Genomic DNA, 23,500 nt, shown 5'->3' with positions numbered 1-23,500 from the left:
CCAGGTGAAGAAAAGGCACCGGCAGATACTCAAGTGTTTTCCCACATTAATTGCATGTTTCTCCCCCTAATGCCAGGCTGCGTCACCCGTTTAAAAGTCCTGTTTGTTTTTGCAGGCATTTACAGAGACGCAGAAAAAAAGATTGTTGTCATGGAAACAGCAGGTGCAGAAGCTCTTTCGGTCTTTCCCTCGGAAAACCCTTCTAGACATATCAGGATATCGACAGCAAAGAAAGTATGTTGAGAATTTTTTTTGGGGGGGGGGTGGTTGTTTGTTGTTATATGTGGTGGTTTCAGGGGCCTCCTTGGCGTGCCTGAGTTCCTGTGGCAGGAGTAGGCGGGGCGCCCATTCCTTGCTCCCCAGGACACCTGCTGGTCAGGTCCAAATGGCACTCCTTAAGCAGGTGGGGTTGGGAAAAGGCTGCGGAGAGAAGTGTTTCCCAGGGGAAGATCTGGGATCTGTGGTAACTCACTGTACATGGTCACAATGACAGCATTCATCCAGGGGTGGGAGCGTGCCGGAGGTGGGCGGATAGGATTTAAGGAGTCCCAGGAATATCCTTGAGGACTTAGCTGTGACAAGGGTCCGTGAAGGGACTAAAAAGGGCTGTTCTGTGAGCACCTGAAGGGGTGGTGTGATTCTTTCCTCCCTTCTGGCTGCAGACAAGCTAATTATAGTCGGTGGCCGGTAAGGAGCCCAGTGCTGGTCTATTTTGGTCTGCGCTGCAGTCTAATCGTGAAGCTGTACCACTCTTGATTTTTCATAGTACTTCAGCTTCTTGGCTGCAGTGTAAAATAAGCCTAGTTGTACTTTAGAGCCCGTTACCTTAATATGGTTTTAAATTGAGGAACCTACTTGCATATTAAAGGTGAATTGCAGTGAAATTGGGGGTGGGGGCGTGTTGAAGGGGAAGGAGGCGAGTTACAGCCTTGAAGGATGGCGAGGAGTTCCTGGGAGGCAAGGGGTGGAGGATATAAACATCCTGAAGATGTTCTGTTTTGTGCTTTTAAACATGAGCCAATAATGTTTGGGAGGTTCCCCCACCACCACCACCCACATACATACTCCTAAAATACTCTGAATTCATTCCCGGTGCACACACGGAATCTCTGAATTGTTAAAATGATGATATTTATTTGCTTGGGTGGGCCTTGAAGCATCACCAGTTTGAGCCCATGAAACTTCTTCATCAGAGACCCATGTACAAAATCCAAGTGAAAAGGGAAATGCCGCATAGGACAGCATGCACAGCACGGCTTTTATTGAAGACCTCCCAGCAGCTCTGGTGGTGCAGTGGTTCAAGCACCAACTGCTAACCAGAAGGTCCGTGGGCGGAAACCACCAGGAAGGGAAACCAAGGCGGCCTGTTCGTACCTGGTGTTGCAGTCTCGGACACTCCATGGGGCAGCTCTCCTCTGCCTTACAGAGTCACTATGAGTCACAACAGACTTGCTGGCAGTGGGTTTTCATATGCCAAGTGGGAGCCGAGCGCATTGAGAGTGCATTCCTTTTCATCTGTGTAAGAACAATTTGAAGTTCAAGTCCTGCTGTTGTTATGCCCATTTTACAGAAGAAGAACATCAGAACCCCAAGTGACTTCTCTGTGGCCATGGGTAGGCAGTGGCAGGTCCGAAATGTGGACCCTGCAGGCCAGCACCAGCTCCAGAGACGATGCCCGGAACCGCCATGGATGCCACGCAGCTCTCTGAGGCCCAGTGTGGTCTAGAACAACAAAATTAACCCTTCTTGGGGTCTTGGCCTGTTGTGTAGAAAAGACCGTTCCGGCAAAGCAACACTCCTGTCAGAGCCCTGGCTCATGCCCTGGCAGGTTGGGCAGGACCATGTGTGCTAAAGTCCTGTGGTCGGCACAGAAGACAAGAAAGGTGTGCTCCTCGGACGACCCCCAGGTCTGCTCCCATCGCAGCTGCTCAGGAGCAGCAGCACGTCTCCCAAGTAAGGGAGGAGGCTTCAGACCCTGCTGGGAACACTAGACCCTCAGGAGACAAGTTCCAAGAGGAAGGAGAGATTGAAGAGAAAGGCAGGACTTTGAAATTCTTGGCTCTTCCTGCCCAAAGTCCCATCCCCTCCCTCTGCCATCACACTGGTTCCTTGGACCACATCAGGCTATGCAGGGACAGTGGCCTTGAGCTCCCGAAACTGTCATTAGCTCACAGTACCAGCTGGGCTAGCCCAACGTTTGCCAGGTGCCAGGTTGGAGTCCTAATGTGCCTGTTTTTATTGATTAGATATAAATGAATTCAGTCATCGATTGTGGATGTTCCATTAGATGCTGCCGAAGCCCTAGGAAGTATTTTTTCTCCTAAGTATTACCGCTGGGATCTTCTTGTACTGTTCATTTGCTTTGAACTTCTGGTTCTCTGATAATACAAGGGTAACTACAACCTGGCCCCTGCTTGAATTATCACAAATCCCCAATTAATTGGCTCTTATTAATATGATTTTATCAGAGGCTTCCCATGCATTTAAATGTAATGGCATCAGTTGGCTCTCTTTAGGCAGGCAGAGCCGGCGAGACACAGGTAGGCAGAGCAAAGGAATGAGAAATGAATACTTTCTTGTGCGCTCCGTTTTCTCCCCAGAAAACATGATTATTTCATCGAGCCTGGCAATCATAAGGAACTGACTGTTCGCTCAGGCTCTGTAGTAATCAACTAAAGATGCCACTGAAGTGCCCCCATCCTGCAGGAGAAAGATGACCCAGCCAAATTCACCCTCTCGATCCTGCCTGGTAGAGTCCCAGGATGGAGCCATTCTCCAGGAAGCACTAAGGGCCCCAGCCCACACTGCATCGCTGACTTTCTGAACGTACACAGCATCTTAGCATCGCCCAGAGCCGGCTTTCTTTCACGTGTGAAACAACTTTTCAGGCCTCCAACCAGAAAGGAAAGTGGGTAGAGGAGGAAAAGCTTCAGCGGACTACGGAGCCGTCGAACAGGTGGCCCAAATAGCAGTTCCGGAAACCACAGAGCTGGTTTTCAGAGTTACAAACAAACAAACAAAACATCCCAAGCCCCACTTGATCCTGTCACATACCGCAGATGGTCCTTTCCCCCCACAGCAGAAATCACCCCACCTCTCGGGGCCCGACACGCTTCTTTCTGAGGTTTCGGACCTTGACGGCAAGAAGGGAGGACAAGGTACCCAGCAGGAGGGATGAGCCAGAGACCAAGAGCCTGGGCAGCCTGTCCTGGGACATGGCTGTCGGTGGAAAGCAGAAGCACAGCGCCTGGATTCAGTCGCAGCCAGCTCACTGGGGCACGCTCGTCCCTTCCCTGCTCTGATAAGGGATTTTAGAAATTCCTGAGAGAAGAGGAAAATTTTTTCTTCTCCCCAAACCAGAGGGATTTATTTCAGTCTCTCATTCTGAAAAGCAAGACACAGGAGATAATCAAACTTGTTTGTTTTCTTGATAGTCAACATCTTTGAATCACTTGGTGGGACGCGTTAGGAGTTCAGTGTGGCATCCACTGCGCCCCAGAGCCCCACGCTCGTCAACATCTGTAACAGAAGTCAGTATGTGCTAGCATTCCACTGATACAAATGTCAGCGTTCATTCTAGCACGCAGTGCCATGAGCAACTGTTCTGGAAGCATCCAGCTAAGTGATAAACATGATGCCATTTCTAGCTGTCATTCTTAGCCCTTCTAAAACATGACCTAAGAGAAGCATTTTCTGTACATTTCATGTACTCTCTGTTCCTACCTTGGAGAGAGAGAGAGACAGAGACAGAGACACGCACACTCATGCGCTCTTTCTCAGGAAATGACCGTTTCGTAGGTCCCTGTTTTCCTCCACTGCGTCAGCCCTGCCCCTCCAGTGTCCCCCCTGTGTGGCTGGGAAAGCCACTCTGTTCCACCTTGTGGCCGCTGGAGGGAAGAGCAGGTTGAGTTGAGCTTCACTGACCGACTGAAGCTGACTCTTCCTGGAAAGAATGTGCTCTTCCTGAAGCACTGCTGGCTGCTGTGTAACCTCCCGGAACCCGGTGCGTGTGCTGCAGAGGCCGATTCTTGGGTGCTGAGGTCACCGGACCAAACGGGAACGTGGGCCTCAGCGTGTGGCCCCAGGAGGATCTCGGCAACCGTGTGGCCAGCCCCAGACAGGCCTGCGAGTGCCTGGGGTCATCCTGGCCTCTCAGGGTCAGAGCCCCAGGGACCAGCCCTTCCACTTGGGGCTGCGTGCTGATAGGAGAGAGCCTTTCATTCCTTTGCTCGTTCGCCTTATCAGCATGCCAGGGGCTGATTGAGGCCTGGGACACAGAGGACTGACGAAGGACACAGGGGACTCACATCCTAGCACTGCCCACGGGCCACTCTCTCCAGGTCGGCTGTGCAAGACAGGCTTCAGATACGGGGTTTTTCGTGTGGTGACAGGAACACGGGACAAGAGCCTGAGCCAGTTCTGAACCTGCCTCTGCTGCCTGCTGGCCCTGTGGCCTCTTGGGAGGCCTGGGAGTGCTCAGGGCCCATGTCCTGTCTGCAGCAGCCAGTCAGCTGGCTTGGAGGACAGCACAAGCATCCTGAGGGTCCAGGCTCCCATTCCAGTGCTGCCCCCTGCTGATGGCAGCGTGGCCTTAGCCAAGTGACCATCTCATGTCTCCAGCAGTGAGCGGGGAGGGGCTGGTATGCCTACTTGTGAGTGGTCATGGATGGAGATAAAGCCCCACATGCTACATACACACTCACAGATGATCGCTGCCGCTGGCATGAAGGTCCTCTCCTGGCCCAGTGCCTTCACCCCGTAGACCTCATACCTGGCAACCCCAAGGAGGCATGCCCCTTGAAGCCCGGGACTTGGGAGGGGTGGAGGCGTGGCTGACCGGCTCAAGGTTCCCTCTCTGTTCCCTCTAGCAGTCGTGGCTTTGGGCAGTCCAATTCCCTCCCAACTGCCGGCTCGGTGGGCGGCGGCATGGGCAGACGGAACCCGCGCCAGTACCAGATCCCCTCACGGAATATCCCTTCCGCCCGGCTTGGACTCTTGGGCACCAGTGGATTCGTCAGCTCCAGCCAGCGCAACACCCCTGCCAACCCCACCATCATGAAACAAGGGAGACAGGTTTGTTCGAACCCAGGGAGGAAGGCCAGCCAAGCCCAGGACCTCAGTTACTCAGATGAGAGCCGGGGGAGAGGGGACATTATCAAGGAGTATAAACCGAGAGAGAGTTGTTCATTGGCCTCAGAGCCCCCCAGGGAGGCCTGCCTGCAGCCCCACAAGGCCACCCTCCTGACCTCATGGAGATTTTCTTAGGGATCACTCTATCCCTGGGGCCTCTGTGCAAGAGGCCCTTTTGGAAGAAGGGCAAGACCCACTTCCTTTGTAAAGGAGCCCTGGTGGCGCAGTGGGTTCCATGCTGAGCTGCTAATTGCAAGGTTTTCAGTTTGAAGCCACCAGCCTGCTATGAGTCAGAATCGGCTCAATGGCAGTGAACAACTTAAATCTTTTGTGCCTTGATCCCTGACCTGCCCCAACAAACTTGACCACCTACCCTCTCTGGTTTCCAGAGAACCTGGAGCATTGTAGAGGAAGGGGATTCCTTCCTTTGCCTTCTTCTCTGTGATAAACTAACTCCCCCTCACAGCACACACCCCCCTTCCATGGTGGAGGGACTGGTAGGGCTGAGCCTAAGAGAGGCTGTGTTGGGGGATCCGGGTAAGGGGGTGAAACTGCCAGTTAAGGCTTGCAGCCCTGTCCTGAGCTGCTCACCCCTCAACCTCTCCTGCCCCCCAACCTGCCTTCTACTTGCTTGGCCCCAGCTTTGTAAGGGACACAAATGGGCCTGAGGTTCTGGGTTCTCCCAGAAAAGGAAGGGAGGAGGTATCCGTGTTAGCATACAGGACAGTGGCTCTGGTAAAGCCCAGGGGCCTCTACTTGCCCCCAGGGGGAGCTGCGCACACACTGGAAAGCCCCACTTGGCTTACACAGTCTCGGCGCCCCAGGTTGCTTCATGTGACACCTGTGTGACAATGCCCCCCAAGCCCTGCTGGGCCAAGTCCTGCTGGCCTGTCGCCAGCTGAGAGCAAAGCGCTCCCTTTGGAGTAAATGCCTAGAATCTCAAACAGAAAGTCCAATGAGAGCCTTGAAATAGTGTGTGCTTTAGGCTGCAAACAATTATAGAACTCAACCCCTCCCCCCATTTCCCAGGAAAGTGACAGGAAAAGCAAAGGCGACAAAAGGGATAAAGGAGGTCTTGAAGACGGCGAGAGAGGGGGGCCCCAGAATGAAGCTAGGTTTAGAGAGGGCCTGGTGGCTGGAGGGGAGCAAAGGGGGATGCAGACACTCTCTCTATAAATATGCATAAGGTAGTGCTGGCCGGGCCCTGTTCCAGGAGTCTGGCGGAGGCCATCCCAGGGCGTCTTGGCTAACAGGGCACCCTCTTGCCTTTCTCACCAGAACCTCTGGTTTGCCAACCCTGGGGGCAGCAACAGCATGCCCAGCCGGACCCACAGCTCAGTCCAAAGGACCCGCTCTCTGCCCGTGCACACTTCTCCGCAGAACATGCTGATGTTCCAGCAGCCAGGTAGGGCCTGCGTCCAGTCTCTCACCCCTCTCCTCCCAGGATGGAGAGTGGCCAGGATGATGCCCGACGAGATGCCCCGGTGAACGCAGTGGGAAAGCGCTTGCCCTCGACTGCCACCGCATGTTCTCCGGGGCTCCTGGAAGCCTTTCCTTTTTTAAACTGCGCCTTGCCAGCAGGAATTACGGCTGGTTGGCTGGGAGCCAGCCTGTGTAGCCCCAGATTCGGTTGCAATCCGATGGGTGATATTTTTGAGAGTATTCCTATTTCTAGAGTGATGAAAGCAGAGATCTCACTGGAGGGTGTTCTGAATGGGGGGAAGGGGAGGGAGGGAGGGAGGGTGTGTGTGTGTCTGTCAGTCAGACGGACCGACCCACCCACCACCCACTCACCCAGGTTGCTGTCTAGATTGTGGTAGATGGCGGGGGATGCTGGATCTGGGGCTGAGGAGCTTGGACTCAAGTTGCAGAATTTGGGAGGTGGAGGAGTAGAAGGCAGAAGGAACACCCACTTTGTCCCGATGCCAGTTACAAGGACTCCTTGGCCTCTACCATGCCTCCTCTTTGCCCAGTGTGGTCTTGGAGCCCCCGTTGTCCAGGCTGAAGCTTGTGGCTCTTGTCCTTCCTGGGAAGGGATACTTGATGCCGTTGGGAGTTGTGGAGGCCTGTTCCCTGGACCGTATAGACCGGTCCTGAATTGGATTTTCCCCCCCACAGAATTAGGTATCATTCATTCCCAACAAAAGGGAGAATCTGGGAAAGACATGAGGACACCCGGGATGGGAAGTCTGTTTACCTCCCCAAGAGAAAGCTTCTGCTGAGCCCCCGGCCCTAGTTCTTTCCCCAATCCTCACTCCTGTCCTTTGTCTCTATCTGGATTGGGAAGAGCAGGCCTGGACAGTCCAGTCACCAAGAGTAGGCCCACCCCCGAGACCTACAGAAGGACCGTTTGGGTGTCTCGATGCTGATTCTCCACCTGCCTGTCTCCTGCTGCTGTGTTTTCCAGTAGTGCTGGGCGGCCTGTGCTGGGGGGCCTGCCCCTGTGTGGGGCTGCCGTAAGCCCAAGATCCCCCACAGCCTCTTGTTGCCACGGTTAGAGAGGCCTCCTCCAGCCTCAGAACCACTCAGAGCAGTTTGTCTTCCATGTTCTTGGTAGCTACCTGGAACCTCTGAGTCAGGGGGTTGGCACACTGAAGTCAGAGCTCTGGAACCCTTGGGGCTGCTGCTTTTTTTTTTTAATTAGTCTCTCACCAGAACATCAGAGACCCTTCCCCAGCAAGACGCTAATGAGCCCCAGCATCTCTAACCACAGGCAGACATGGAGAACGGGGCTCTGCCAGGCTTTCTGATTGCTAATAAATGAGGATGCAGTTGGCAGCACCCACCTCCTAGACCCTACTGAGTCAATGGCAGGGTCTAACCTGCGCCAGCTTCTGCGGGAAGACGAACACTGCTGCCTGCCACCAGGCCTGGGCGATTCCCACAAAGCAGAGCTCAGACACTGCCTCCTGCCTTCCGTCACTGTGACGTCACCCTGCCCTCCCCCAGCACTCGGCTTCTCGGCTGGGTTCCACACAGACCTCACAGACAATGCCCGTGATTGTGGGGATTTATTATGAAATGAATGGGTCACCATACACCGGGATCAGAAAACATGAAGGATACAGCCCTTTTGTCCACAGCACTGCCTCTTCTCAGCCAGGAGCCTTTACTTTCCCCGGGCCTCAGTCTCTCTCAGCCACGTGGCCCCTGGATGCTGTCCTGCTCGGGCATGGTACAAAGCTCCTCTATGGCTAAGCCAGCCTCCTGCCTGAAGACATGCACCTTTACTTCCTTTCCTGGCCAAGAGTCACACCGCCCTGCCTCGCGGTCTTGGCTCTGCTCTTGAGCTCCGTCTCACAGTCACAGCGCTGCAGCTCCGCTGCCTCTGCCGCCCCTGACCACTGCAGTCAGGCCCTCCACTGTCGGCCCTTTCTCGAAGCTTGTGGGATTCCTCTGTTCCTGCTTCTGGGGTGACTTGCTTTATACTCAGCAGAAGAGCAAATCTGACCAATCCCCAACGTAAAGCCCTCTACACCGTTTGCATGCTACCCCCCAGGACCTGGGTTAGAGGAGCCTCACCAAGTGATCTCCCGTCACCGCCCAGCCTGGGACATAGCATGGAGAGAGCGTCAGGGCTCAGCCCGGCAGCCCTCATGGGGTGGGGGCGAGGAACCCGCATTGCATCTCAGCCCCAAGGGGTTGTGCCTCCTTAGCCTTTGCCCAGGGATCCCGGTGCATCCCCTGCCCTTGCAGATGAAATGCTGGATCGCAGGCCCATAGCTCACTCTCTTAGCCCTGCCACCATCTCAAGGAGGACAGCCTACTTCTTCAGGGACGGCCAGCCCCTCTAGCCGCCACAGTCGGGACCGGATGAAGGCTTGTCCTAGAAAGCCAGAAACACCTCCTCAGTGCGCACCCAACCTGGTCCACTCTGGAGGCTTTGCAGGGAGGTCTAACGAGGGGTGATGGTGGTGCAGTGGTTCGGACCCACCAACTGCACTTCAGAAGAAAGACACAACCCTGCTTCCAAAACAGATGACAGCCAGCCTTGGAAACCCTAAGGGGTGGGTCTCTGAGTTGGGAGCAACTTGAGGACAACCGGTCTGGTTTCAGCCGCAGCACTGTGGGGGAAGCATTCGACAGACCGAAGAAGCAGCTGTCTGACCCCATCAAGGTGTCCAGCCTCAGCTATCCTACACAGGACCGCCATGAATGAGAATCTCCCGCTGGCAGAGGGTGATTTGGTTTGGGGGTACGACGAAACAAGGATCAGAGCACAAAGGCAGAAGGTGGCCTGATCTCTGCAGGGACGGGTATGACAGGGACTGCACAAGGGAGTCGACTTGCGACCAGCCCCGCCTCGGAGCCTCCACAGAGAGTGAGGCAGTGCAGCAGCACAGGACTTCCATCTTAGCCCGTGTGGGGAAGTCCTGATGATGCCAGTGTTGTCCTGTCTCAGCACGCATTGATACTAGGAACTTAAAAGCCATTCCTTTAAGATGATGGGAGGCTTTCAATGCCTCAAAAGGACTGAGGAAAGGCAGGGCAAGCCCCGGCCTCCACGGGACTGGAAGCCTGGCCCACATTTGCAGCAAAGCATCCTGCTCCTCCTGAATCTGCCCTAAGCTCACAGGCCCTGGGGAGGCCTCTGCAGGGCTGCGTTGAGCTTTCTTTCCACACGGACTAGCTTCAGAGGTCCCCCACCACCAAGCAGGAGCGCCACCGGGCGGTCTGTGCCTGTTGGCAGCCTCTGCGGTGAGGAAGAAACCCAGCGTTCCAGAACAAGGTCTCACAGTATATTCACCAGGGGGGCGGCTTGAGCTCAAAAGTAGGGTAGTCTGGGCGCGAGGAGTCCTGCTCGTTGCGAAGCACAAGGATGTGTTTTCCCAACTGGAAAATGTGTTTGGAAACTGCTTGTTGGAGGATGATCATTTATTTTGGAAGCAGCTCCGGTCCTGCTACCTCAGGCTCAGCCGCCTTTGGGCCCGGGCCCAGAGGCTCCTGGGGCAGCACTGGCACCACACTGGGAGGCGGTGGAGGCGTCTCACACCTGCAGGCCTGATGGGAAGGGCTGGGAGGCTGGGAGTTGGCTTCAGAAGAAAACTGCAGAGGCAGCGAGGCTGACAGTCTCCTGGAACGGCTTCCTGGGGGTCTCGTCCTTCCTGTACACAAAGCCATATGCAAACTGCCTGCAAGGGGATGGATCGGATGACTCCTTACAAGGCAGCATTTAATGTTGTGACTTATCTGCTCACCAGCCTTTCCTCAGCACCAGCTCCTCCACGGCCATTGGAATGCTGCAAACCCTGGGAGCCTGGCGCTCAGAGGAATCCCCAGTGTTGAGTAGCACCCGGGCAGTTCACCCTCCTGAAAACAACCAGCTGCGAGTGCGTGATGGAGAGGGCAGCACTGGGCCTGGGTGAAACCTCCCAGGGCAGGCAGGAAGACCAGATGGAAATAAGCTGGAAGTGGGAAGAGTGCTGCATATGAATGACCGGATGGAAAACTAATTGATTCCATGAACTGCCACCCGAGTCGTAATCAAAAGTTGTTTTTTAGTCATCAAAAAGCAAAAAAATGCTGGTACTCAGAGGTGTCATCAGAGCTGAAGAAATGGGCCTGCTCTGGGCACGAGTGGAGAACGCTCAGAAGAGAGGAGGCTCAGGGACCCGGTGAGTCGCGGGAACAGCAGCAGCCCGGGATGAGCGAGGCAGGCCCCCAGGCCTTGCGGAGGTGGTGGTGGTGGTGGGTGCTGTCAGGCTGACTGTAATGCATAGCGACTTTATGGGGAAGAGAAGGTGGCATTGCCCAGTGCTGAGGCCCACTTGCAGCCGCTCCTGTGTTGGAGGCCATTTTGTGGGGGTTGTGTCCATTTTGCTCTTTAAACGGGAGCCGCGCTACCTTCCCAGCCCTGCTAGCCTCCTTGATGACATGTCCCAAACCAGCAGGCCCAAGTCTTGCCATTCTTTCTTCTGTTAGTATTGCTTCCAGGACTGGCTCCTCTGTTCTTCGGACCACCACCCACCCATCCGTCTGCTGGTTTCTCATCCAGGAGTGGCTTGGGTGTTGCGACGATGCTGGAAGCAAATGCCACCAGAAGTTTACCAGAAGCCATAGCGAGAACTGGCCCCAAGGCCCAACATGGGCCATGCTCCCCACCCACTCACCTACCCAGGGCCTTTGCCGAGAGCTCTGCGCCCACTGGTGACACCTGGTTGAGGGCTTCTCGCCAGAGATGGAAGCTATTAGCCACCCCACTGGTCTTCCGTCTGCCTCGTGTGCGCGGCAGGACGCCTTGGATCTGTTTTTATCAGACACGCCATGAGAAAGGCACACTAGTAGGAAACTCAGGTTTGAGCATATGGGCCTCCACCAAGACGTGGAATTGTGCAGAGTCGCTCTGAGTGGCAGGGGGTATTGCAACTGTCTTCACGCGCCCCGGTGCATCGCATCGGGAGTAAGGGGCTGCGGGAGGAAGAGCCAGCCAAGTTTCAGCCTAAAAGAGCAGCCACTGAGGCTCAGAGCTCTGGAGCAGAAAGCCTTGCATTGCTCAGCCCGCTTCTTGGAACACACAATCCCAGCCTTGGAAAATGGCATTTGGCTGCGTGCTGGCAAGAAATCCTGCAGCTGAAAACGCTTCTCTCCAAATGTCGAGCATCTTTATTTATCCAAATCTCTCCACAGTGTTTGTTTAAAGGGGCGCATAGAGAGTAAACTGAATTTTACAACGAGCATATGGATGGCTATATTTGATAAGGCCTTTTTTTTTCATATTTTCTAAACTGGTTATATAAAAATTGTGTTGCTATTTTATAGATTTCGCACCCTGAAGGCTAATTTTTGCATGCATATGATTTTCACATGAATAGATAAAAATACTAAATTACTCTTCCCTTTGGGATTGTCTAATTGCCGGACCCAACTCAGAGAGCAACTAGTGGGGGGGGGGGGGCAAGAGCAAAAAAGAACCTGTCTTGCCATTCTCTCTGGCTCTTGGCTGCCCGGAAGCTTTTCCCAACTGGACTAGTCATGCCAGCAATGGTAGGACTCAGATCAGAAAACGCCATTTAATATTTAGCCATTTTGCCAGCCTTCTCTTGGAAAAGTTTAAATAACGGAAAAGACATCTGCCTCTGAATGAGCTGGCAATCGGAGAACACAGATTGCAAATCAGTCAAATCAAGGAAAACAAATACTTGGGTTTAGCCATTGCCTTCAGTTCCCTCTTCCGCCACCCCGCCTAGCTCAAGCTCCCTTGCAAGATGCGTGGGTACTTGCTCCTAATGCCCCCTGGTGGACATGCAGGGAGACTGAAATGGCCTGAAGTTTGCTGCACCAACCATTTCCCCACTTTCCAGGTAGAAGAACTAAGTCCCAGAGAAGTGAAGGGTCACCCCGGTGGGAACGTTCCTGGCCTCAGGAACCCATCCCCTTGCTGAGACTTGCTCCAGAGTTTTGTCCCTCACTGCCCCCCCCCCACCAGTGCCATTTCCCATCTTGAGTTGATAGCGATTCAGGACACAGACAGATCTCCACACCTTTCCTCTTGGGTGCTTCTGGGAGGACTCAAACCTGCAACCTTTCAGTTAGCTGCCGAGAGCTTGCACCTTGCCACAGTTCTTAGCTGTCAAAGGTTCCCTCTGCTTCTGGCCTCCGTCAGCCCCCATCCCTCGGTAGACGCGCTCTGCGGTGTGTAGAAGGACACAGCTGGGGATTATGGGAGCCCAGGGAGAGGTGAAAGGGCCGTGTCCTCTCCGTGCGTTGTTCCAAGTGCTGACAGTGAGGACCTAGCAGGACAGACGTAGAGGCTCCTGCGGGCTGGGGCAAGACGAGAGCCTGACGGGCCTGGGGAGAAGGTGGTAGCCAGGGCACCGGGGTTCTGGTGTACGCAGCCTTGTCTCCGGGCGGGAATGTACCCCCAGCCTGGCCTGTTAGTCGATGTCTCTGCCCTCATTCAGAAGTGCTTGGAGGCTCCAAGTGTCACGGTGACCTCTGGTGCTCCTGCGACAGTGACGTGTGGGAGACTGGAAACTTTGGGGTCAGCGTCGTATCAGCTCCCTGCCCGCTGAGCCTCACCTAGAAAATGAGCTTGCTGAGCAGATCAGGAGCCAGCCCGCCTAGTGCGCCCGGCACAGTCTCAGACTCAGCAGAGAGGCTCCCCAGGCTGTGACTTCTCTCCCACTTGAGCCCTGGTGGCGTACTGGGTTATGCTTTGGGCTGCTAACTGCAAGGTCCACTGTTTGAAACCACCAGCCACTCCGTGGCTTTCTGTTCTTTGAAGATTTATAGCCTCAGAAACCCACAAGGGCAGGTCTCCTCTGCCCTGTAAGAGCCCAACCCACTCCTCGGCCCAGGGTGCGGAGCCCAGCCCTGTGGCAATGAAGTGCATATTCAGCTGCAGGGAGCCAGGGAAAGACATGGAGCCCTGGTGGCCTAGTGAGTTAGGTATTGGGCTACTAACTGCAAAGTCAGCAGTTCGAACCCACCAGCTGCTCCATGGGAGAAAGATGGGGCTCTCTGCTCCCGCAAAGATTCACGGTCTCAGGAGTCCTGGGTTGCCATTCTACTCTGTGCTTCAAGTCAGCGATGACTCGGTGGCAGTAGGTTTGGGGTTGCATGGTTTTGACACCAGATGTTGGTGAAGAGTCTGAAGATAAGAAAGCAGTGGAAAGGGGGAGCGCGCTGGGAAGTTGTTCACGTACTGAGGAGATAGTGATGATGGAAACATGAAGACCCGAAGCGAGTCGGCCAGAACCTAGCATCTGAGCTGAGGGAAACCTGTGCAAAGGTCTGGCCAGGGCAGGGCCTGAAGGGAGTGAAGGGAAGGGAGAATTGTAGAGGACAGAAAGGTACTGGGGACCGGCTCATGGGTCTCAGTGGCCACTGCATGGGCTGCACTTTTACTCTGGTGGGAAGTCACGGGAAGGTTGTGGGCAGAGAAGCAACACTGAATATGGCCAACTATTTATAGTCCCCTGTTTGCTGCCAGCCGCCATGTTCACAGTGGCCTCTCTCCAGCAGACCTTAGAAGTGGGTTCATCCTGGGCATCACTTGCCCTCTGTGTGACCATGCCAATCCCCCCGGGTCCCTGCCAGGGAGGCACAGCAGACCTTCATCCCCAAGGCTGCCGCGTGAGGAGCCAGGTGGCACTGAGTGTCCGTTCTACTTGTCTGTGGAGTCCTTGTCACCAACATACCCCTCTGTCCCCAGCAGAATTCCAGCTTCCTGTGACTGAACCTGACATCAACAACAGACTGGAGTCCTTGTGCCTCAGTATGACCGAACACGCCCTGGGAGGTGAGTGTGTCCTTCCTGCAGGCCATCTGCTGGCTAGCCACTGGGAGGGGAAGGGAGGATGGTGAGGAGGAGTGGGCAGGGGACAAGAAGAGAGTGTCACAGCCCCCACCTCTCAGCAGGCTGCTCCAGCTGCAGCCCAGGCAGTTGCTCTGCTCCCCTTTCTAGGAGGTGAGTCTGGGGCCTGAGCTGTCAATCTTCCCCCAAAACACTGCCCACCAAGAGCTCAGTTGGAATCACAGCAAGGCAACAATCTCCACCCAACGCCAGCTCAGGAAGAGTTAGGGACATATAACAATGTGGCCATTAGTGGGAAACACCCTCCCCACCCTCTTACACACACACATGAGCCTTCTGGGACTAGAACCCTAGTCTGGTCCAAGCCCATCCCAACTTAATGCTAAAAATAGAATTTTTGAAACAAAAAACCCCCACTAGTTTTTACATCACCCAGTTCCACACAGCTTTCATAATGCCTGGAGCCCAAGCAGTCAGCGGTGTCCCTCACAGTGTCACAGGGCGGCCAGCCAGCTGCCCACCTGGTCTGGGCAGTAAGGGGCTGCAGGTGCCTCTTCCCACCATGAGTAGCCCCCCGACCCTGCCTCCATGTAGACCAGCAAGGAGCAAAGGGATTCCCAGGGTGCACGGCTTCAGATCTGGCCAGTGCCTGTAGCACGGTCACAGGCACAGATCCTGCTGTGAGCACCCAGAGTTCCTCAGCCCACTGCTCTCTTCTTCGGGCCTTGAAGGCCTAAAACCTAGGCAGCATTGTCCCTTTCCTGTGGTGTGGAGGGGCCCGCCGGCTCCTGTTCATCCCCGACCTGACCAGAGAGGCCGGGTTTGCAGCAGGGAGAGCCCCCTCAGAAGTAATGGGAAACAATCCGAATGTCCGTGAATGGAGCAGCAAAGTGTAGCTCATCCCTAATATCCCCATGGACTATTACTCAGCCGTTAAAATGAGCTGCGCTAGAACACGGATGAGCCCTAAAGATGCCACTGACAGACAGAAAAAGCCACATGTCATCTCATGATTGCATTTACATGAAATGCCCAGAGTGGGCAATGCCCACACAGGGAGGGAGCAGATGACTGTTTAATGGGGCACTGGCCGAAAAGAAGGGGCTGGGCAGGGCAGCGGGCAGGAATGGGTGAACGTGAGCAGGTCCCAGGGTTCATTCTGAGGCAAGGAGATGTCCTGGGATTCGAGAATGGTTGCCTTCTCAGGTGTTGCAAACAGATGCCCTGACTGCTGCCAACAGGGTCTGCCTAGAGGTACCCCAGACAGAGCTGGGGATCTACTTCAGTGACAGCTCGGTGGGGCGGAGAGGCTCTCTGGCGCAGCTGGGCTCCCCATGCCTTGTGTCGACTCAGCGGCGACGGTTTGAGGGTTGGTGTGGGCATGGCTGCGCAGCTCTGAGAAACAGAGTTGTGCCCTTTCGAAGGGGGCAGTTTATAGCATGGGAGTTACATCTCAGAGTAGTTGTTTTTAAAAAAGAAGAAATGGTGAGGGTCTCTGGGGTTGATTAGGACAGTGGCGGTGCAGAGTGCGCAAGGCTGGGCCTGCCGAACTCTGTAGGCTGCTCCCCCAGCCATGTTAGAAGCCCCACCGCCCCGATTCCACGTCACACCAATGCCCGCTGCTCCTTATTAAAGGGGGGTTTCCTTTTTCAGCCCATTCTCCCGTTTTTTGTGAAAAGCCTTCCCACAAATGACTGATGGTTTTTGCTAATGTTTTCATCTCGTGGCCCTCCTGGGCCTTTTCATGGTTCTGTGTTCCCCTCGGTAAGCCTCTGTGGTGGGAAGCCTTGTAAGCAGTTTCCAGAACAGAGTGTGCAAATGGAGGCCCTAGGGGCCTCCTGACTCTCCATGTGCCCAGGAAGGTGACCATGGCAGGGCCGAGGCCAACGGACTCCAGTCATTTTACCAGTGGGCCAATGGGTGGGGGGAGAAGACAGCCAAGCAAGCATCTGCTTCCATGTCAGGAAAGGAAGAGGGTGGGCATTCCCAGGTGGCTGTTCCCCGGCTTCCTTCCCCACCAGGGCCTACCCTCTATGCTGCCACTCTGCTCTCAGTCCCCTCCAGGAACAGCTCCCTACTGGTGCGGGCACTTTCCTCTTTGCCGGCCCCTCCCTCTACTCTCCCCCTGGCAGAACCCCCGAGCCTGGGCTGTCACTGCCATCTTGCTGTAAGACTTTTCATCAGTCTCTGCTGGGCTAGCTCTAGGTCAGTGGGCCCCAGGGTCTGGAAGCCCCAACACTAAGTCGAGCTGCTAACTTCCTCCTGGAGAGGGCAGGATGTTAGGCCACCCAGGGTCACAATGGAGCCTCTTCCCAGCAGAATGCACCACAGCGAGGAGCACCTGACCACTCTCCAGTGCTGGGGGTCAGACACCTCCTCATTCTTGCTCACCTTCCCTTCGCCTCTACTTGCGGTTTACCAGGCCCACTCCTGGTCCATATGGAGACAATGGTGCAAATTAGCTAGCAGTTACTTCTCTGCAGATGATCACGGTTCCCCTGGAGAATGAAATGGGCCCTAGAGCTGGCTTCGTTGAGATTTTTGTTTTTCCACACCCTATTGGCATTAATGAGTGGGCCACAAGCCTCAGCAGGCGTGTCCACTGCCTTTCTACAGAGAAAGTGACCAAAGCGGCCTCCTTCCTGCACATACCCACACCCACACCCATTCCCTGACAGTCAACACTGCAGAGACACCACTGCTCGAGACGCAGGCTAGCATTCACAGGAGCCAGAGGCGAGGCTACTGGTCAAAGTCCACATCTGGGGCCTCAAGGATTAATGACCTGATGCCACGGAAGCTCTTAGGAGCCATCTGCTTGCCTTTAAAAATGAGTTCTCCTCCCAAAATTGTATCTAAGGCAATATGCCCACTTGTGCAGGCACACACATGAATACAAGTACAGTAGGGGACTCCAAATAGGATTGGTGTATTGAATCCACATCAGTATCTGGTTTGTCCTGTTATGCTACACTTTTTGCAAAATGTGCACATTGGGGCAACCTGGACAAAGTTTACACAGGATTGTCTCTGTATTATCTCGCATGGGAACCTCCAATTGTCTCAGTACAAAGTTTTGCAAGGAGGCCAGCCAGCCCAACAGTGGACTCGGTGCCCACCTCTGCCCCTTAGGGCCTCTGTTCTCACACTGAGCCCTTCCCAGTGACTCCGGATACTCCATCTGATAGACAGCAGGGGCTGAGACACGTGTGCCCATACTGTGGAGGTGGGCGGAACCAGGGGGACATCTCTGTGGTGATCACCCTTGATTGTTGAGAGCATGCAACATGGCCCTTGCTATCTCCTGAGATGGCTAATCCCTGCCCACCCCACCCCCCTCGCTCACTGATGAGGGTTCTCCTCTGCTCAGACACAGGCCCTGGTGACAGCCTCCTCAAGGGACCCCTGCCACTAGCTCTGCCCTGCTAACGTACCTGCCAGAGCCACAATTCTAAAGTCAAGTCTGTAGATCGGTCCCTGCCGCCACCGCCACCTACATCAGGCTCCTACAGTAAGCAGGACTCAGGCCTTTGCTTCTGATACTGGGGACTTCCCTTGAGCCCCCGTGGAAGCAAACAACCAAAAAGGGGCAGGCGCATGTCAGCTCCCACCGCCCGCAGTCTCCTCAGCCTGGGCTCTCCCATTCCCAGGCACGGCCGTGGAGCTGGCAAATCCCTGGGTGCTCTCAGCTCTCTCCACAGACACCCAATCTTTCTGCTCCCAGCGCCTATCCAACTCTGGCTACTCTGGATGAAGCCTCAGGATAAAGTATCCATTTGGGCCACATGCATCCCTCCGGTCTGATCAGCTGGCAGAGGCTTTAATCAGCGAGATGGCCCACAGAGGGGAAGTGAGCTAGACAGGGCTCCCTCCCCCCCCCCCCCGCTGTGTCTCTTGCAGCCCCCACCTGACCAGCCGCCCCCCAATCCCACCATCCTTCAGTCTGCCCCAACACCCCCCCATGCTCTCCCTTTATTCTAGCAGGACCCACCCCTCTCACCCACCAACCCTTTCTTCTCCTACCAGCCTCAGCTAGAAAAGTCGCGTGTGTTTCTCGGTGACTCTGTCCTTGACGTCCCTCGGTGTGCCCGGCTCATCCACAGTGCACGTGGCGCCATGGTCTCTGCAGGGTGGGGCGCAGGCCGGCCCCTCTCTGAGCACAGGCTCCCCTGGCACCGGGAGCTGCTCTCAGAGGCTGGGTGGGTGTGGAAAGGAGTGAGCAGCGTCAGGGGCGTGGGGACATCTGGACTTCGGGGATGTGGGGGCATCGGGGGCATGGGGTGCTCTGGGGCGCCCCCGTGAGCCTCTCCCTCCCTCTCTTGCAGATGGGGTGGACCGGACCTCCACCATCTAGAAGCCGCCGAGGAGGAGGACAGCGCTGGCCGTGAAATCGACTGCTGCGGGCCCAGTGTCAGCCATCTTCAGGGGTGCTCAGAATCTCCCCAAGATCCTTTGCAGCCTTTTTTGGTTTTTCTTCTTTTTTTGGTGTTGTCCCCGGTCCCTCTCCCATTTTGATTTTGCGAGAGCGTAGGTCGTCCTTGTAAACCTATCAGTAGACCTGGGATCGGTCATTTTGTTCGTTCTTTATGTCATTGTGGGATTTGGTGTGGGGGGTGTGGGGAGGGGAGGATGTCAGGAGATGGGGGGGTGGGGTTTACAAGAGACACCCTGGATGGATTTTTCTTTTTATTTTAAACCTATCGCTTTGAAAAAAAAGTAGGAGAGATAGGAGGGGTGCAGAAGCCCCAGGCCTTGCCTCCGGCCCAGGCAGTCCCCAGGAGGACTCCATGGACACCTGTGACCAAAAGCAAGGTGGCGGGTGGCCTCTGTGCCCCCCACCCTGCTGCCTGACTGGACCTCCGTGAGGCCACGTGGCCACGGGACGAGAGGACAAGGCTAGCCCCTCCACCAAAATCTCAGACAGACTTTGATTTGTGTATTGTTTACATAACCATTTTCAAGGGTACATCGTGGGTCAAGGGTTGGGGGCGGGGGAGCGCCTCTTCATTGCTTTTGTAAAGGGCTTGTTGTACATATGGATTCTTGGGCACCCTCCCTCTCTCTCACACCGCAGCAGGGTGAGCCTCCAGGAGGGCCGAGGTGGGTGTGAAGACGCGGGTGAGGGTACGGCCCGAGTGGACAGTGTCGGGCCAGGGCCCGAAGAGATGGCACCGGGGGTTCGGTTGTGGGTTTGCTCTCAGGTGGCCCCTTTCTGTGCTGGATTTGCTTCTCACCTGAACACTTGGCTCCCTGCCCATCCCCTTCCCTCCTCCCATTCTCGGGGGGGTTGCCCGATCTGCCTCTCCTGGCTTTGCTGCTCAGACACTCGGGTGGCTACAAGGTCTGCTGGCGGAGCAAAGGCAGAACCACCGGTTTCCCGTGATGAGGCCGAATGCCCAGGGAAGCAGCCCCAGATCCCACTCCCTTCGCAGAGAGCTCAGTCTGAGCCCGCACCCCCTTTGCTGGTCAGCGCTGGGCAGCGGCCTAGGTGAGGGCCTGACAGGAGGGTCTGAGAGCGCATGCAGGGAGAAGACCAGGAGCCAGGCCCCCCTCCTAGGTGGGCGGCCAAAGAGGATACGTGGAAGTGAGCTCCGGGGTGGCAAGGGGAACTCTGTCCCCATAGAATAAGCCAGAGGCTTGCGGGGGCAACGCCAGTACCTGGGTCAGGGCGTAGCAAACCGTGCTTCCACCAAGTCATCCCTCCTTTCTGACGGTGTGTGGACGTGCGGAGCGGGGGTCAGGATGGAGCCGACGGAGGGTGTGCTGCCCGGTAAGCCGGGTGGTGGGGGTGATGGTGACGACGGCGGTGCTCGCCTGTGAATGAAGTGAGTCTGGTTCTGAGTGAAGGTAGAGTCACAAGTGAGAGACTGGGATGCAAAAAGTCCTGCCCTCACTTAAGGAGATGTAAAAAATATATAGGGATTTAAAAGGCCTTCATGAAAGCCAAAGTAGCTTTCTTTCACGTCCAGAATTAAAACCTGCCCGCCAAGCCCAGCCCAGCCTCGGGCATGGCCACAGGCCTTTCAAACCCCCTTGCCACCTGAAGAGGCAGGAACCCTCACCTGAGAGGCCTCAGTCACCTTTGAAGGTGGCTCTGAGCCCGCAGGGGGTGCGTAGCCAAGGAAAGGGACAGGCCGCTCGTTGGGCAGCGAGCCTACTGAAGCAAATCCACGGGCAGAAAGAGGCAGCATGTCTTCGTTGGCTTTCTTTCTTTCTTTTTAAACCAAGTGCCATTATCATTCTTCCTCCCTACCCCTTCTCTAAGCAAGCTTAGAGTCGTCGGGGCTGTGTTGGGATGGACGCTCACATGCAAGGCGAAAGGCTAGGTCAAGGATGTTGAAGGCTAAAGGTAAGAGCAGGAGGTTCTGGGGATGTGATTTGGGTGCTCAGGAAGTTGATGTGGGAGAAGAGCAAAGCATGGGATCGGAAGGCCCTTGAGTGATAAGTGCAGGGCTCAGCTGCACTGCACACGCGCGCGAGAGCATCTGTGGAGCCGTGGTGTTTAGGAAACAAAATGTGAACACAATCACATTAGCATGAATCCTTTAAAAGGAAGAGGAACGTAACACATTTGCAAATATGAATTTCTATTTATTCCTTCCCTGAATATAGAAACAACGGTTATCTGATTCTTAGAGATATTATTTTGGATATGTTACTTCTTAACTTGCTATGGCTGGTAACCATGATAAAAGTCTGTTATTAATGACAACATAATTCTTTTTTTAAAAGAGAAAAAAGAAAAAAAAGCTTATTTTTTATCGACCGTGTATAGATTTATCTACATAGTTGTGATTTTGCTATTAGTGTTTTCATTTTTTTCTTCCTAAGTTGAGTGTTCCGATCATTGTAGGAGCCTGCTCTCCACCCTGTCTTGAGTCCTGTGTTGACTGCAGGTAGATAGCTCAATTAAAAAAAAAATCCAAACGCAAAAGAAGTCTTGTTTACAAAAAAGTCAAACTGTTGCATGCTAGCGGAGTGGCTGTGAGGTCGGGTATCCAGTAACAAAGCGGCAGTGCCTTTTTTTGTATTTACACATGACCCACAAGTGAACCTGTTTTATATTCAGTAACTAGTGAACAGTGGGAAAATCTCGGAGTGAAAGCTGTTTCACTCCATGGTTTGGGGGTTGTACTTGTTTTGTGTTCGGGTTTTGTCGTTTCCCCCATTCTGAATTCAGCCGTGTGCACTTGGCACCTTCACGCCTTCCCAAGAGACGGGGGTGGTCGTGACCTTGATGCCAAGTGCGATGTTTGGTGCTTTTTTCCATAGTGGCTTCTTCCCAGAAGCAGTCGGAAGAAACACAGGAACTGTGTACAAGAAAGGAAACGTTGCTGCTGACTCGTTACCTTTTTTCTTTCTCCCTCCGCCTACTTTTGTGTTTCCCTTTTCTAACTTGAGGGCCAGTAAGCAAACTAGATGTCGCTGTGACTCCTGCCAGGAGTGGCTGTTTGCACCAGGCTCTCAGGTCCTGCGTCGGATGGCCCCTTTGGGGTGCCCAGGATTGGAGCTACAGCTGGCCCCCCTTTCTCATTTGTCGGAAGAGACACTGAGGGAAACTCGGTTTTCTTTTGAGGTGTCATTGGCTGCCTGCTGGGGGAAGCGGGAGCCTCCTCCAAGTCCTTGTTCTTCTGTGCCTCTCGTAACTCCTGCCTGAGCGAGGTTTGTGGGGCTACATCCTGCCGCCAAAGTCAGGATGGCACCAAGAGCCCAGATGGTGGCCAGGGGGCGCTGGGCTAGGCCGAATGCACAGGGCAGCAAGGCAGGCCCCAGTCTCAGATGCCTGCAGTCTGGCCACGGTGCCTGGGCAGGCCTGTGACAAGGAGGGCTCACGGGGGGCTGTGATAACACTAATGTTGGGTTGTATTGTTGGTTTCTTTTTTTTTTTACAAATCACCAGAATTGTTTGCAAAGTGAGTTTTATTATTATTATTTTGTAATTCCTTTATCTTTACTTAAAGGTGAATGTGTATTCCTCTGGGAGGAATAAGAAGAAAACAGGGATGTTAATCATGTCCAACAGAAGACTTCCTCCCTTATTAACATAGAACCCTCATGTAATTATGCCTAATGGAAGCTGACTTTCCGAACCCTTTATTCGTCGCATGCCCCATGCAGGCGTCCCTATTGTACATGCATGCCCTTTGTCCTGTTTTCCTGTATAAAGTTAGTGAACAAAGAAATATTTTTGCCTAGTTCATGTTGCCAAGCAATGCATATTTTTAAAAAAATTGTCATATATGGAAATAGCATGTTTGTTACATGTAAGAGCTTTACTGATATACAGATATACTAATGTTTGAAGATGCCGTTCTTTGCAAGTGTACAGTTTTCAAATGTTGTTACCAGTGAAACACCCTTGTGGTTTAAACTTGCTACAATGTATTTATTACTCATTTCCTCCCATGTAACTAAGAATCATGGCTATATTTCATATCAACGTTATATTGAAAGTGAAGGGAAATGATTAATACACGGTTTTGTAACACTGGTGTGTGTATGTGTCTTTTCTTTTTCTCCTTGTCAACATGACCAATTAGCAAGTGAATCTCGGACATCCGGCTGAGAGAAGAGCCAGCATTGGTTCTGTTGTCTTCTCCTCCCTGCCCTTTCTGAGCAAATGCATCTTTTTCCTGAAATGCTAGGGAAAGACTGTCAAATAGAGGCAGCTTGCGATGTGGCCAGAACAGTCGGTAAATAGACCACTACACTTGAGGCCAGTTTGTTTCTAAATACAGACTCTAACCTTGCAGGTGCTATTGCTTATAGCCTAGGCTCCCTCATGGATTTGGCCTACTGCCCCCTTTTCAGGAAAGAAAGAAATTACCAAGTGCCACCTGGCAATGAAAAACGTTTTTTTAAATGAAAAACTTTTGTACTATAGCCCATACTCCAGGATAAAGTGTATCTGCTTTTTCAGTTTTCCTGCTCTCCTCCATCTTTCCAGCATTTCCCAGAAGGAGGCGCCATTGCCTACTTTGGGGAGCACTGGTTTGTAGGTTGCTCTTCACTTTCGATGCCTTTATTTCACACCTTCACTGTGGCTACAAAGCAAGCTTGGGATGATACCTACACTCGAATTTCATTCTGGTACTTTGTACGCCAGTATAATGT

General features: G+C 54.0%; 1 protein-coding gene across 6 annotated transcripts in view; it reads left to right on the top strand.

The window, feature by feature from the left end:
* SAMD4A (sterile alpha motif domain containing 4A) overlaps positions 1–22,876 on the top strand; it is a 261,976-nt gene extending 239,100 nt beyond the window's left edge. For 2 of the 6 annotated variants that reach the window (XM_075532337.1, XM_075532339.1), the window contains 5 exons: positions 116–234; positions 4,872–5,073; positions 6,409–6,535; positions 14,288–14,371; positions 18,712–22,876. In XM_075532337.1, coding sequence (XP_075388452.1) covers positions 116–234; positions 4,872–5,073; positions 6,409–6,535; positions 14,288–14,371; positions 18,712–18,740 — 561 coding nt within the window. In that variant the 3' untranslated portion in view covers positions 18,741–22,876. Of the gene's footprint in view, positions 1–115; positions 235–4,868; positions 5,074–6,408; positions 6,536–14,284; positions 14,372–18,711 lie in introns of all 6 variants that reach the window. The other 4 variants (XM_075532334.1, XM_075532338.1, XM_075532336.1 and 1 more) reach the window with 3 other exon arrangements.
* Positions 22,877–23,500: the final 624 nt, after the last annotated feature.

Source organism: Tenrec ecaudatus, chromosome 14, assembly GCF_050624435.1.
Source record: "Tenrec ecaudatus isolate mTenEca1 chromosome 14, mTenEca1.hap1, whole genome shotgun sequence".
In the NCBI taxonomy this organism is placed as follows: Eukaryota; Metazoa; Chordata; class Mammalia; order Afrosoricida; family Tenrecidae; genus Tenrec; species Tenrec ecaudatus.
The sequence above is the reverse complement of the archived record's forward strand: the minus strand, read 5'-3'. Positions and strand labels throughout refer to the sequence as shown.